General features: G+C 32.8%; 1 protein-coding gene across 1 annotated transcript; it reads left to right on the top strand.

The window, feature by feature from the left end:
- Window positions 1-1,020: 1,020 nt before the first annotated feature.
- Window positions 1,021-10,611, top strand: LOC113402403 (LIM homeobox transcription factor 1-beta). The gene is made up of 4 exons (XM_026642646.2): window positions 1,021-1,154; window positions 8,597-8,798; window positions 8,944-9,566; window positions 9,690-10,611. Exons 1-4 carry the CDS (start codon window positions 1,064-1,066, stop codon window positions 9,935-9,937), a joined length of 1,164 nt encoding a protein of 387 aa, XP_026498431.2. The 5' UTR covers window positions 1,021-1,063; the 3' UTR covers window positions 9,938-10,611.
- Window positions 10,612-15,905: the final 5,294 nt, after the last annotated feature.

Genomic DNA, 15,905 nt, shown 5'->3' with positions numbered 1-15,905 from the left:
ACACGAATAACTACAACATCTAATATATAAAATATCGAATAAATAAAATAAATATATCTTTATGTACAACAAGATACTAATCTACTTAGCTAATTTACTTCCAAAGTTCCGATAAGAACTTTGCTGACATTCCAGAAGCCATTTTATCATGAATCCATAATTATTACAGTATATTATTTTAGATACCGACCAATCATGTCGTGTGAATTTAAATTTTGTTTATTTCGTTTTAACCTTATTTCACTGCTATTCGATGCATGTGTGAATTTTACAATTTTTATATAAAAAAGAAATAATTCGTGAGAACCAGTTAATTCATAGGCTTTTTGCAGCAAAATTTTCAATTAAGAATTTATGGATATTTTAATAACTCCTCTCAATTTTACACGATATTCGAGTTACATACGCCAGCCTCTTCAGGCTCGTCATCTGGTATCATATTGGTTAACGTAGTTAAACATCATATAGTTATAATTATTGATTTCCCCTTTTTCTGTTAAGTATCGTTATATTATTTAGACTAAACTAGGCAATGTAAAAATAATCTTGCTGAACTCAAATGTACCTAAGCTTAAATATATAAACTTTCACACTTACTAATATTATCTATATATGTAAGAAACGAAAAGGACACAAATATTCTACGGCGAGTACCTATGTAGGTACCTATCTATCTTTAGTGTAGATCTAAAATATTTAAAAAAATATATGTATATAGTTTTCAATAACGGTGAAATTTTGAAAAAAAACTCTCACTGTTCCTCAAATAGAAGTGTATTGGAAGCGGTAGGTTGCCGAAATTTTTCCAGCAAATGAAAAAATACAATTTGTTGGTGCCGTTTCGGCAAGCGGCAAATGTTATAGCTGTGAGCTGTATAATAGGTAGGTTGGGTTACGGGTACAGTGGGCGGTGCGGACAGGCTTAACAGCACGCGATTGGTGGGATAAATGGTAGGGAGAGACGTTTGATGTGATCCGCTAGAGGTCGTCACTTGCACCCTTCTTCATTGTACGGTCGGCAGGCGCGTGGTGCGCCTCGGTGTGGTGTTCGTGCGACAGTTATATGAAAAAAATGCTCGAGTTTTACACAAATATAAATTCGGGATTGATGCAGGAGAGCATGCAGCCGCCGCTCTCTTGTGCTGGTAGAACAGGTTAGTACGCACATTTAGTAAAATTGCAGCTAGCGAATTTCTATGTTCGGTCTTGTTTGGAAAACAAAGTTTTAAGTGTAAACAAACTTTTAAAGTTTGAATAACGATTCTGGTTTAGATGACATTTAAAATTTCCTTGTATACCTATAATTTTTTTTTTAAAAAAAATTGTAATCAACATGTTTTTTGTTAATTATATATTTCCGAAAAATAGTAGAAATAATAATAAAAAATCCATGACGTTCTGAAAAAAAAAGTACCACCACTGTTAAAAATATATGGAAACGCATTCTAGGCATTTATTTACCGTGAAACCGTAAAGACCTAGTATTTGTAGAACGTGTTACCTGATATATGTACAATGAATAACAATTGTTGGACATTTCTTCTGTTTTTATTAAAATTTTGAAGACTTTAATAATTAAATTTATATTATTTTTTTAGCAACGACGTTAGTATTTTTATTTACCTACATACTTAGATATAAATCTTCATATTATTTATGACACGTAAAACTTACAAAGCAAAATACTTTACATTTAAGTTTTATAGTAAAGTAATTTTAACATAAAATTTACGTACCTCCAAAGATTTTTTAATTAAAAAGTTTAAACATAATTTTATTAAATACGAGAGCATTTTTCTGGAAACATTTTGCTCTTTAACATTTTTCTTTATAAAATTCTTCCAGAAAAGGTGTTTGGTTTTAAAATCGTTATTATTTTCCATTATCAGGCTACGATTCGTCTCGCCGGTTTGTGAATGTAATTAATTTATTGCTCTGAATTAAATTGAATGTTGATTTTACAATTGACTCGTGCGTTTTTTAAATCATGCATATGATACTTCACATAAAAGTACATATATTTGTTTTTTGTTTTTAATCGAAACAAATTTATTTATTTATTGAGTCTTATTAATAATCGATTTGTTTGACTGTTTCGATATAATTATTATAATAGTGTAGTTACGTATTGACATAATATATAATAGGTACGTATACTTTTAGAGATAATAATTTTATTAAAAAGAATAATTTTTATATAAATAACTAACTATAATTATAGTTAGGAAAGAAATATTTTAAAATTTGATGTTATATGATATTTAGGTAATATCTGGGTGTCATTCGTGAATATACTGCAAAGCTTTCCAAGTTACGATTACGTTTCTTAAGATAAAGCTCATCTTTTAATCTTATTTCAAACCGAATTGAAAAGAGTGGGAGGGGCATTTTTAAAGTCAATTTTGTTTTGAATATATAATAATAATAATAAGTATATTATTATTTTATTTACGACAGGTAGGCGGATTGACATTTGGGTCTTCTGTTAATTTATGGTCACCACCGCTCCACCTTTGCGATGTAAGAAATATTAACCATTCTTTACATTGCCACTGGTCCATCACCTTTGGGAACTAAGAAGATTCTAAACTATCTAACTTTAATTACACTGGCTCAATCATCCTTTAAACCGAAACATTATAGTACTAAATACCTAGTTCGGTGTTTTTATTAAAAACCGTAGGTAAAATTAAGTAACAAACTAACTGTACGTCGAAAACGATGACATAAGTATATAAAGAGGGATCGATTATCGGATCAATAGAAAGTAACATCGATTTTCGATTTAGTTTTTTAATTAAGATAAATTACCTCGAATATTTGTGAGTGCTTTATAGATATAGACTTTGGTAAGTATATGCACTATCGATTGCTTTGTCCGGGCGATAACGCGGTTAACGTACCTAGCTATAGTTACGTGCTGAGCGGTACGAACCTATACTTAGGTAGGTACCTATTACCTAGCACTACTTCAACGTAAACGAAGTTGACGCTTTGTCGTAAATTGTATCGCTAAACGATTTGTTTGTTAATTTAATCAAATGCAATTAAGCGAGGCATTTCAGGAGTGCTACGAGGATGCTTTAAATTTATTTGTTTCCGCTGTAGTGACTTTCATTTCTTCTGGTATTTGAAATACTTATTTCTTTTTTTATTTTGTGTTATAATTATTTGTAGATTGTATTGCATACTTCGTTGGTCTAGTGGTTAAGTTATAAAGGCAGTTAAGTTCCGGGTCGTGCCAATGAAACGGTATTTGGTTTTCGAGTCGTAAAATTCTCAGAAGACCGGACTCTAGAAGTTGGAAGTATGTGTACTCTCGGGCACAGCACCCGTGTTAGCACACACACTAGCGCAATATAATATAACCTATACAGTTGGATAATGTCCCTTGAATATGTCATAACCGTCATAATCATTTGTAATATTTTAATTATAGCTAACTTTAGTAACACCTAATCGTAAAGAAGAAATATTGCAACAATTATTAATATCCAATTGCAGTTCCCTGATGTTAAGAAGACAATTTAGATAAACTCTATTCCAACAATTAGAAGAGAAAACACAAATAAACAAAATTTGACCGCAAATTTACGCGGTACAATTGGTCGAGAGCTCTTTGATCTCTGATATTCACTATATTATGATTTACGAAATAATGTCGTTTTGAACGTCGATGAAACTATTATCGGAATTTTGGAAGTAAAATTACAGTGGAAATACGTAGTTAAGTTTATTATTGTTGTATTATAAATTCAATATATTAATCATAAACTCTTAGCAGTGTACAATATAGCTAAGCTATTAGCAAATCGCATGAAATACGTAAATCTAAGGTTTGTTTATCTTTATTCCTACTTCCATTGGAATAGGCTATAGATTGAATGTTTAAGTCACAACGGTCTCTTGCAAAATCGGGACGAGCAGCATTAAGTACTTTAGTTCGTTAGAAGAATTATTCTTATACAACAAACAGAGTAAATTTGTGCGAAGTTAGTTAATTTTTTTATAGAAATTGTTAGATTGGTCACAAAATAGGGAATCGATATGTTATATCCCTTGTGCCTGTAGTTTTACTGACTGTCACATTCGGCGGTAGAATATAGTATGATGACAGGGTTGTTACCTACCCAGACGGGCTTGCACGAAGCCCTACCGGCTACCACCGAGTAACTTGATGCCTACTTAAAGGCAATAGCATTATTTCAGCTTAATACAGATATCGTTTATTATGTAGTACCTACATGCGGTAGGTATAATATCGCAATACTTAGGGCGTTAGTCGTATTTTAACAATTTAAAAACTATATAAGTATATATATTTTATATATAAGAAATGATTAGAAAATTGATAATTAAAATAATGTTGTTGCAATAAAATAATTTATTTTTCAATTTCATTTCAATTTGGTCATCTAAAAAACTAATTTAAGATGATCGTACCTACCTATTTCTTTGTTATGTAAATTGCATTAAAATTACCATCATAAATATTTAAATCAAAAAACCTTTGTGAAATATTTTATCTATATTTAAAAGGAAAAATCAATGTCAACCTGAAAAGTAAATACTATAGACGCCGTCTGGCTTCGCACAGCAGCAGATGCAGTTGTTAATAAAGAAAATGATATGATATAAATATACTTTATACACTATACAACTCAACAATAACAAAAAAAAATAGAGTTGGACTATTAGTTTCGGAGATTATTTCCCTACAAACGAACAAACAAATTTTACTTGTTTATAATATTAGTATAGAAGTATCTACTTGATGAAACACCTACGTAATCAAGTAATGATTAGAATAGTATGATTTATATAAATAAGGCTTTAAAAATTAAAAAATATATATAAAACTTAATTATAACATTGGCTCTACGGCGGTTTTCATAAAGCTGTCTTATTAATATTTTACGGTAAACCTGTGGTCTCTTTATTGGTTGCTTTAAAAATAATTCTATCAATCCTGCTTTAATTAAAAAACAATATATCATTTAAAGAAGTAAAAGAAAAACTTGTGTTCCTTATAATTATATAACTAAGTAGTTGGATGTCATATCATATCATACTTAATAAAAAAATATTTTTATATAATTTTAACGCATAAATTAATAAATACTATAAAAGTATTTATAAATGAAGAATCTTTTGGAATCCCAATTAAAAAAATATATTAAAATACAATACAAAATATTTGTAAGTTTTAGTTACGTACGTATGTGTATAGATTGAGTTAGTAAAAATAGCGCTAAATTGCTGAGTTACTTATGTCAAAAATGATAAATTTCACAGAGTACATAAATTCATTGCATATTTCATTTAATTTTTTTTTCCAAAACTCTTATATAAGGATGAAAAAGAATATTCCATCACAAGTTCACTGAGAATAAAAATAAGATAATGCTCTAAATAGCTTTTCATGGAATAAGTTTTCAAGTTTTTGTAAACTATTTAGTTTCGAGCAACGAAATATAAATATTATAAGGGGACAAGCTATTGCTTACATTTTGCTTAGTAGGTAATAGCGAATATGCGCGTTGTCTAATCTCAGTAACTAGACTTGATTCATTTGGTAGTAGGGTACCATCCATTCATCAGATATTTTACCGCCAAACATCAGTACTCAGGATTGTTGTGTTCCGGTTTGAAGGGTGAGTGAGCCAGTGTATCTACAGGCATAAGGGACACAATATCTTAGTTCCCAAGGTTGGTGGCGCGTTGGTTATGTAAGGAATGGTTAATATTTTTTACAGCGCCATTGTCTATGGGCGGCGTTGACCACTTACCATGAAGTGATCCATTTTCCCGTCCTCCTAACGACATCATAAAAATGAATAATAGCAAAACTGCACAGAATAAATGTGTATTAGTATGTGAAAAGCACAGGGCATTTTTATTGTCTTGATCAAATGGTGACCTAATACAAACGGAAAGAGATCAAGCACGGGACAGGCTCTCTACATGATTTGGACGAATACAAACTTTTGAACTTCCTAAACTCGGGCTGTTACTGTCATTTTTGAAAACCAATAACTTTTCACGATTTGAACCTAAACCCTCGGTCAGCGTCAACCTTATAAGTTAAATTAAAAAAATTAAAATAGTTTACGCGTAGAACTCTCTCTTACTAGGCTCTCCGAGGCACGGGACTATACACACACGTTCTAGGCGGTTACAGAGTATTTACAAACAAAAATCCCAATTCCAAAAGTAGTCAAAAGAATATATTCTAAAACATAATTACAAGTTTAATTAATCACTAAAACTTAGTATTAAAATTTACAAATTTGAATGGTTAAATATAAGTATTTATATAAATCTATCTCATTTCTGATTTAGTATAAAATTATTTGAAACTCGAGAAACAATCTCATATTCTTTTATTACTTTCTGTCTGGCTACATTGCAATATAATAATCTACGTTCAAAGAGTTCTCAATAGGGTAAACTAGAATATGATATAACTTCGCTATCCATATTGAAGCAGCATATGAAACCTTTGCCTTTATGATATTGACAACAATATAATATGCCATATAACACAATATACCACAACTATGGTTTAACTAATGTTGCATAAAGATAAGATTTATTAGTTGTTTTTTTTTATCACTTCTTAATTTCAAGAGTAATGTAGATTATATAGCGGACGTTGAAGACTAAATTGACAAGCGGTGCGAACCGGTGCGAACCGGTGCGGAGCGGTACGGTGTAGGTTTACAAATAAATCTCCGAAAGATATATTTAATAGACACATCAGAGTAATTTAATTATTTTGTTTCCAAAAGGAAATATTCAATGATATATTTCGTTCGATTAAATTTTCACACATACCTTACAAATTAAATATCATTAATTTAAAACATTATCTGTTATAAAAATGACTGTTTACACTTTGAAATTCACGGCAGAGAAAAATAATACGTGGACCGTATTATTAAAATATGATACGGGCGAATAATTAGCTTGGCACGATACTGATTGAGTCAATTTGTTACACGACTACCTTTATATTATTATTTAAAAGACTATCGAAGTGTAAACTTTCATTTTACTCGTGCTAAGTCAGTACGTAATAAATGCATTTACGGTAGCTAACTTGTTTGAAAAAGTATACACACAGTAATTCATTCTTTAGAAATGCTTTTAAGTTTTTAAATTTCTGTTCTTTAAAACAATTCTACCTGGAAAAATCTTAGCCTCGCAGACCTCGGCGACGAGAAGAATTCTCTCTGCAGTGAAATAGTTTCTTTGAGACTCTTGAGTATAAAAGCTTGAGGTGAAATAAATGAGACATTTTCAAATAATGGTAGATAATTGTGCTGCGTTAAGAGAGATTATTTAATTTAATTTTATATCTGAAGTTATTCGTCAGTATTGATGACTAAAATTATATTTATTATAATTATTATATAAAAACAATAATCAATACTATATTAGCCAGTATGCATTTATAAATAGTAATAATGGTTTCGCGGCATTTATTTGTTCTATCAGTTGTAGTTGTTCAGTTTATTATAATAACATTGCACTGTCATCAGACTTCTAGTAAGTCTACAGAATTTCAAGTAAATACAGAGCCGGCAAGTGGTCTTGAAATCGAATTGCAAGATTACAAAGTTACACATTTACCAAGTTGCAAAGTTAAAGATCTGACTAATATAAGCTTGTTACAAAGAGAATTTGTTTAAAGCTGAGTATACCTACTTAATACTTACTTTATTGATATTGAGTTTCAAAAAGAAGGTATACGCATAAAATAGTTATAAATACTCGAGATAACGCTTTGCAGTTGATATTTTTCAAAAAAGATATTTTAATTGTAAAATTAAACGAATCTTTTGTAAATAATTGCCTGTTTCACGAGTAGAAGCTAGAATCGCGAAATTCGACAGTCAAAGGTCAGGCCTAAATAAAAAGCGAAGGCATTCGCTGAAAGTGAGCCGCACACATCGATTAACGGTTAGGATGGCAGTTTTACGCAGACATTTTGTTCTCGGGTTGATCCCGTGACCCGGGTGACCCGGGACGCTCCTCCTACTGGGGCGGATCCCTCCCCATGTCTAAGGAGCATGTTGAGACGGCTGATACTTTCACAAAGCCATTTCGACTTACCCTACCTATATATATTTCGCTTATAACGTAGGTACATCTACGAAGGGGCCGTTATTTCATCAGAGTCGCTTTATCGCCAGTCTATCATCGTTAAATCGTATTTAACTATATCCTGATAGAACGTACACTTAACGTTTAAATTTATAATTTTGTTATTAATTTGTAATTATTGTAAAATAAACTGAAAAGCTCGCGCTTTAAATAAATCGAGAATTTAACGAAAAGCGCGGTGGTTTAAAGCAAACTACGTAGAGCGCTTTTAACTAGTTAGTTAGTTATGAACATATTTGTTACCCAAACACATGTTTAATGTAAGCAATTGCGAATATATATAATTATATATTGTGTTCTCTCAATTTCATGTTTTAACACAAAAACAACTTCGTGTATAGAATGTAGAGCTAGAGGATATTATTTTGAAATATTCTGCACAAGAAGACCTACCACATGCTACTAATTTTAGACTTATCACATGCAGAGTTGAGCGCGAGCATCAAGCGGGAGAAGATCGTCGAGATATGTGAAGGATGCGGCCAGAAGATCCAGGACCGCTACTTGATGCGAGTTGGCGATTTATCCTGGCACGAACACTGCCTCAGCTGCTGCGTGTGCGGTTGTCCACTAGCCCATACATGTTACACAAGAAATGCCAAACTGTACTGCAAACCTGACTATGATAGGTAATTTTTTCTATCAATTTATTTAATATAAATTAATATAGATACATTCATTGCGAATTACGCTGGCGTGCGCTCGCGATATTTATGCTAAGCGAAATGCTGTGCGTTTGCCTAATTAGTGTGTCATTATATATCTTTGTCTCAGGTTGTTCGGTGTTAAATGTACGCGGTGTGGCGACAGACTGCTACCCCAGGAGATGGTTATGCGGGCACAGCAGTATGTCTTTCATATTCAATGCTTCGTTTGCGTCATGTGCTGCCAGCCCCTTCAGAAGGGTGAACAGTACGTTATAAGAGCAGGCCAAATTTTCTGTAGGCAAGATTTTGAAAAGGAGATGTACTTGATGCAACATACGGAAGACGATATGATAATTGATGATTCAGAAAGGCCCCGAGATGGAAGACGAGGACCAAAGCGTCCACGAACGATTCTGACGTCTGCACAACGTAGACAGTTTAAAGCTTCTTTTGAAGTGAGCCCCAAGCCTTGTCGTAAGGTACGAGAAGCTCTTGCCAAAGATACCGGCTTGAGCGTCCGAGTAGTTCAAGTTTGGTTCCAAAACCAAAGAGCTAAAATGAAAAAGATTCAACGCAAGGCAAAACAAGAGGGTGATAAGAATGCCGACAAGGAAAAGGATAAGGACGAGAAGAGCATTAAGCAGGAATCGCCGTCAAGCGAACACGAACATGGAAATTATCTCGGCTTGGATACGTCGTATTCGGCATCAAGTCAACCCCTAAACCCAAATCTCCCGTACTCCCCTGATGGTACGTTGTTAATTACAAAAATAGTGTACATGTAATAATTTGTTCTAAGAAGTCGTTAAATCGTCTTTAAGACGTTTTGTAAGTCTGTCGTCGAAAGAATATTTAATCTCAATTTTATTTCAGATTATCCAGCTCATTCTGGGGACAGTTTCTGCAGTTCGGACATATCACTCGATGGCAGCAACTTTGATCAGCTCGACGAAGGTGCCTCCGACACCATGAGCCTACAGAATTTGGAGGTTCCACACCATCCCCATCAACACGGAAATCATTCATCTCACGAGCCCCTCAATTTAGGTACCGGTGCTGTGGTTAATCCAATTGATAAGCTTTATCTTATGCAGAACTCTTATTTTAGTACGGATCACTGATTTAATGCCAATCGCACTGTCACGCCCAAGGGTAATCGACAGCGCATCTATCCTAAAGACTTTTCTAATTATACATCCACGAATACGAATCACACAGAAACAGTGACAAATACGAGCAGTTCTATTTTACGTTACGATTTTTATTCAACATTGTAAAGTGGTTTTTATGTTATCAGTGTTACGGTAAACATAGATGTTTAATTAAAATAATAATAGTGTATAAAATTTGTGAAAATTTATAGCATTCAAAGTAGATATGATATGATCGCAGAAATATTATATTGGTTTGAACTGTAGTAAGCGATATTTACATGAAGAAACTTGTATTCATATGTGTTATATTAAGTATAAGATTTTAGTAGTAAGTCGTATTTATTTGGTAACATTATTGCATTACTACCTTTTATGGAATGTTGTAAATATTATACACAGCGGCACCTTTTTCTCTGGTCAGTGAAATATAAACTGTACATAAGTATTTAATACGTACCTAACATTTTAAAATGTTTAAGAAATGATGTATAATAAAATGTATCGTCCTCTTTTTAAAGGATTGTTAATTGCAGTATAGTGTAAATATATTTATGAAAATGTATGTTTATGTAATGTGTATCACTTCAACAAGGTTTATAGTATTGACTGCCTCAATTGTCTAGTGACTAGCTTATAACTTCGTCGACCCCGAGTTTCTGACCAAAAACCCAGATCGGGCTATTAAAGAATATCGGATTTTGCTATCGATGAATTTGTTTACACTTTCGTGTCTCGGGAAGCATGTAAAGCCATTAGTCCTGCGGTTCATACGGAACTAGATAATCTGGTGATATGGATTTGGCGAACCTTCGCTTTATAACAGTGAAGGCACATGTGAGTTAGTGAATTTTTACCATTATATGTCCTGCAGAGATTGCTAGTCCCAGTTGCGACTAGCCGCCGTGAACAAAATCAAGAGGATATAATCTATCATTATCATTATAGCCCTGCAATTATTATGATTAGTTCATCATTTGTATTATTATTAAATGATCCAAATAAAATTGGGGAATATTATAGAAAAATAATCCTTTTTTTAAATATCGATAGAATAATTTGTTGTAAATAAGGAATTAATTATTGTAATAAATATCCATTGTCACTAATCGCGTATTAAGTCTAAGTACCTACTCTACTTATGTAAAGCTAGATTACCAAAGTTATAAAATATTAATCATATTTCATTCGTTTGAAATGAAGTGATGTTTGTTTCATTGTTCGCCACGAAAGTCGTGATCATCTGAGCTATGAATAGTGTAGTTTTTCACAAAATAGTCTCATATTTATGTCACACTGATTTCGAAAGTTATATTAAACAGATTGTAGCACATATAATTGTATTTTCTCAATTTAATTATATTCATTTTATGTATAATAAATCACATCGAAACTAAAGAGAGATACTTTCATATAATGTTACATAATATGTACCAACAATAACGAAACAAGTTTAAAAGTAATGGAATTGTATTATTACATTTGTTCAAGTTTTTATCAATCACCCTCTACTTGTGTCAACAGCATAGAAACGAACACATTTTATCTTCTCCACCTGATTAATGTTTCAATCATCACACGTAAGCCTTATTGTTACCGCACCGTATTCGTTTTGTTTAATCATCTTTCTAAAAAACGTTGTCTAACGGTTGAATTGTTAAACAATGGTTTGTCATCTTCATTCGAATGTTAATTCACTTAAGAAAGAAAGAGACAAATCAGTATTTAACTATTCGACCACTATATAACATTAATTAGTAAGACTGTAAATATTTTAATCTATTTAGACTAATGCCACGTGTCTTAGTTTCTAGTAGGCACATGTTTTGTAGTGTAGGTATTTGACGTTATTATATCGAATATTGATTTTATTAAAATAGTCATTAAATGTTTTTTATCACTCATTACTTTAATATTCGGAATGTTTTCCTACCAACGTCTCTAGTCAAACGGCGTGTGATTTTAGATTTAAGTAAATGCCAAAGTACTGTGTTTTATTCGAAACACGCCGTTGTTTTATATATCGGTGTAAAATAAATAATGACTCAGAAATCTGTGTTTAATTTTTAATTAAAGTACCAAATGTTTCTTTTTCTTTGTATTTCTAAAGAAGTTTGTAAGAAAAATTTGTAAAACGACTGACTGTCTAGCAGGATGAAATTTTACAGGAATTCTTTATGGAACGCAGGTGAGCATTAAGAGTGGATTTTTAAAATTCATTTCTGCGGGGGTTACGTGGAGGATGGAAGTTTGTTTGGAAACACGTCATTTCTGATATTAATAACCGGACCTGAGGTTTATGAGAGTTTATGAAGAGTTAAAAACAGATGAAGATGATTTTGGAAAATGTATTACCTAAGAGGTTGTAATTTAAGCTGAAAGTTCTCATTTTTAAAATATAGAATTATGGAAATTTGTATACGTTTTTAAAACAAAAATAATATTTATAAGAAACGTTAAAGAGCGTATGTGTGCTAAAGGATATTACAACACAAATAACTTTTTAGTTGATTGTACACCTTGGGAATGATCGCCTCCAGGCTGTTTCAAAAAAAGAAAATATATATTTTTTTACATTAACTGCCTGTAAATTTCCCACTGCTGTGCTAAGGCCTCCTCTCCCTTTAAGGAGAAGGTTTGGAGCATATTCCACCATGCTGCTCCAATGCGGGTTGGTGGAATACACATGTGGCAGAATTTCGTTGAAATTAGACAGATGCAGGTTTCCTCACGATGTTTTCCTTCACCGCTGAGCACGCAATCATCGGTTAAGACGCATGCGTTTTAACCACTAGGCCATCGCGGCTCTAAATATATTTATTGTTATTATATGAAAACAATAGTTGCAAAAAATTACACTAAAAAAAAACAATCCCACAGACTTTATTTCGCCGGTTCTTCTTAAGCCCGAGGTGTTAAAATCCGAACCGGTGGTAGATTTTTGACTATCAATAATCAAGTGTCTGTCTTCTATATTGAATAAAGATTTTTGACTTTGACTTTGTAAATGGATTTTTGAAAATGCATTGCCCAGAAGCAAGAAATTGGGATTAAAATTTGTATCATGAATAGACTTCATTCGTTAGATTGCTTACGAAATCTCATCCCCTAAGAGATGAGAGAGTAAAGAGATGGCGATGGAATTGGTGATAAAAGTTTGGATGGAAGTTCCAATTTTTTGAACGACTGAGTTCGTTCTTTATTCTTCTGTTTATTAGTAAAAGACCAACGTTTCAGTGTTTTCCGATGAGATATCCCATCGGCATATAACGATGTAATATCCCTTACCTACTTCCTGAACTTAAAATACCTTAAAATACCTATATTTTCAAAACTATTTACTAATTAGGAACAATATTTTTATTCCTGCATAATAGGCTATTTGACTGGTTTTTTAAATTAATTTTATATTATTTAAGTACTGGGGTTAAGGACTCCAGTAAAAGTTGATCTTTTTAATTCTATTACAGAAGTATTTGCTGAAAAATTCGATGACGTCATTTGCCTGTATTGTAATCTGTGGCACATATAATCCACATACAGTAGGCAAACGAGGTTAACAAGCAAGTGACGTCATCATAAGCCCGACCAATCAGGAGCGTTTTGCGTCTATGTGACAAACGTTTAATAAAATGCATTTTATTTAAGGATTTTTGAATAAATTAGTTATTATTTTCAACTTTCATTAATAAATAACCATTTTTAAACTCATAATATATACTGATTACAATAATTGACACTTCATTTTTCGAATTGTCAAATAGCCTATTATGTAAATATGTGCATACAGATCTAGAGGACATTTTAAATGATGTGATTTCATTCATTTTACATAATGATTGGTAAATAATGTATTATAAATGTCGATGGTAAAATATTAATATATATATATATATATACTCGCTGATATATCCATAGTTAAACGAGCGATCCCTAGCTTTATTAAAAGGTTGGGTTTCGAGGTCCTAAGGCACACAAGAATATAATAAGACCCCTATGGGAAAGTTAAAAACTACAAATAGTAGATTACGTTTTTTCTGCTAATGCTAGATATATATTATAATATTCCTTTTAAAATAGTTACTAATAAATGTTTTAATATTTTTGTTGGGCTATATCATTTAAAAATGAAAAAATACATTATAGCTAATAAAGCGGCCTTTCGGGGCCCCGAAGGATAGGAGTTCTGGCACCGGGCTGCGTGTATCTTTATGGTACAGACGATAGCCGTACCGCAAGAAAGAAGAAAGGACCAATAAACTATGTCCTTTCTTCTTTCTTGCACTCTGTACCAAATTTCATTTGTGTCAGACCAAACCGAATCAGTGAAAGAGTTACTTACGCATTTATAATGTTAGTCTCCATGACTAATAACCATATTTTATTATGTGCCTTGTTTTTACCTACGCTTGTGTGTTTAAAGCTGAATCATGCTAATCCTTTGCCTTATTTGTTTGCTTTTATAGTTTTTAATTGAAATTAAAACGAATGAAAACGAGAACTTCGTTCCGAATGGTAACGAAAACAATCCGAATGTTCGATCCGAAAGTTTCTAACGAAGGCGTATCGAACTGGGATTCGTCGTAATGGTCATCAGTAACGGAGAGTCCGTCTTTTAAAAGGAGACCCATGCAATCATTAATCAGGTAGGATTTTTATCGAACATTTATATGCAAAGTCTCGGCGGCTCGCAAAATAAACATCCTATTAGTTCACAGAGTATAGGTAGTCAGATTGCAAATGAATCATTTTTATTTTTTTCCACAAGAAAAGGAGACAATTTTTAATTTAATGAAACCCGCGCTTCCGGAAAGGGTTGACAAGATATGGGTTAATTAAGGAAATTCCTAATAATTGCATACAGTTGGCACTTAGAAATATTCCCCCTTCAGAAACTTCCTTATTTGATCAAATTAAATATTACTATATTACATACATACATCAATTCAACGTTTTGGTGAGCCATAGCATTGGCTAAGTTCTCTCGTTTTAACAGATTAAAATTCAGTAATCGCATATAAAAGGAAGAGTCCTTCTTACTCAGCCTCAAACATATTACCCAGCTCAGTCCCAAAGAAACCCAAATTCATATTTGGCTCCTCGGAGGAAATTTAATTTTCAGGGTAATATATAATAGACTATAAAGCCAGAGGCGTAGGTAAGGGCAGAGGTAAAAAAAACTTCCTTTCGTGCATATGATCAGTTGAAATAATGTCGCCAAACTGGGTTTCAGAGGGGGCTCATTAAGAAATTTCAGAAAAAGGTGGTAGGAGCTCGGAGCAATACCTTTTATCCGGAATGTTATACATCAGGGTCTCGGATACCCTTTGTTCAAAGACAAACAACCGTACCCGAGTGCCTACAACCAGGCGACTGGTTGATAAAAGTAGACATACCTCAAACTTACTTTCGTCTACTTATAACTGCCTCCTACAGACCAATTCTGCGCCTGTTTTATAAACAGAAAATACTTCAGATGACCTCAATGCTTTTCGGCCTATCATAAGCTCCAAGGATTTTTCAGCAGTCATTTGCTGGGTCGCGGATACTCGAGAGGAATGTATATTCTGGTGTATCTCGACAATTTACACCTGGTACACCAGAATCACTCAAAATTTATTTTCCCAGTCCCTAGGATGGAAAGTCAATACCACGAAGTTAGCTCTTACTCCAGTGAGGTCACCTGACTTTCTAGGCATATTATATATTGGCATACAGAACAAAATATCATGTCAATGCCAGCTAATGCCAATAAGACGCCAATTTCTACTGCTGATGCTAATGTTTTTTCAAGAGACTGGAATTATCAGTTGGGGTGGATATTTCCCCCACTAAATCTAATAGCAAGGGCACTTTGTCATCTTAACAGGGTGAGAGGCACTACCTACTACCTGATAAAAGAGATCCACCTCTAGAGATAGACCAATTTCTTGCTAAC

The sequence above is a fragment of the Vanessa tameamea genome, chromosome Z (genome assembly GCF_037043105.1).
Source record: "Vanessa tameamea isolate UH-Manoa-2023 chromosome Z, ilVanTame1 primary haplotype, whole genome shotgun sequence".
In the NCBI taxonomy this organism is placed as follows: domain Eukaryota; kingdom Metazoa; phylum Arthropoda; class Insecta; order Lepidoptera; family Nymphalidae; genus Vanessa; species Vanessa tameamea.
Note: the sequence above shows the minus strand (reverse complement) of the source record. Positions and strands in the feature narration are given on the sequence as shown.

Excerpts from the sequence above, each read along its gene's own strand:
- LOC113402403 (XM_026642646.2), top strand. The coding sequence starts at position 1,064 with ATGAAAAAAATGCTCGAGTTTTACACAAATATAAATTCGGGATTGATG. Across the intron at positions 8,799-8,943 it reads TGCAAACCTGACTATGATAG|GTTGTTCGGTGTTAAATGTA; the intron begins GTAATTTTTTCT and ends TCTTTGTCTCAG. Across the intron at positions 9,567-9,689 it reads TCTCCCGTACTCCCCTGATG|ATTATCCAGCTCATTCTGGG; the intron begins GTACGTTGTTAA and ends ATTTTATTTCAG.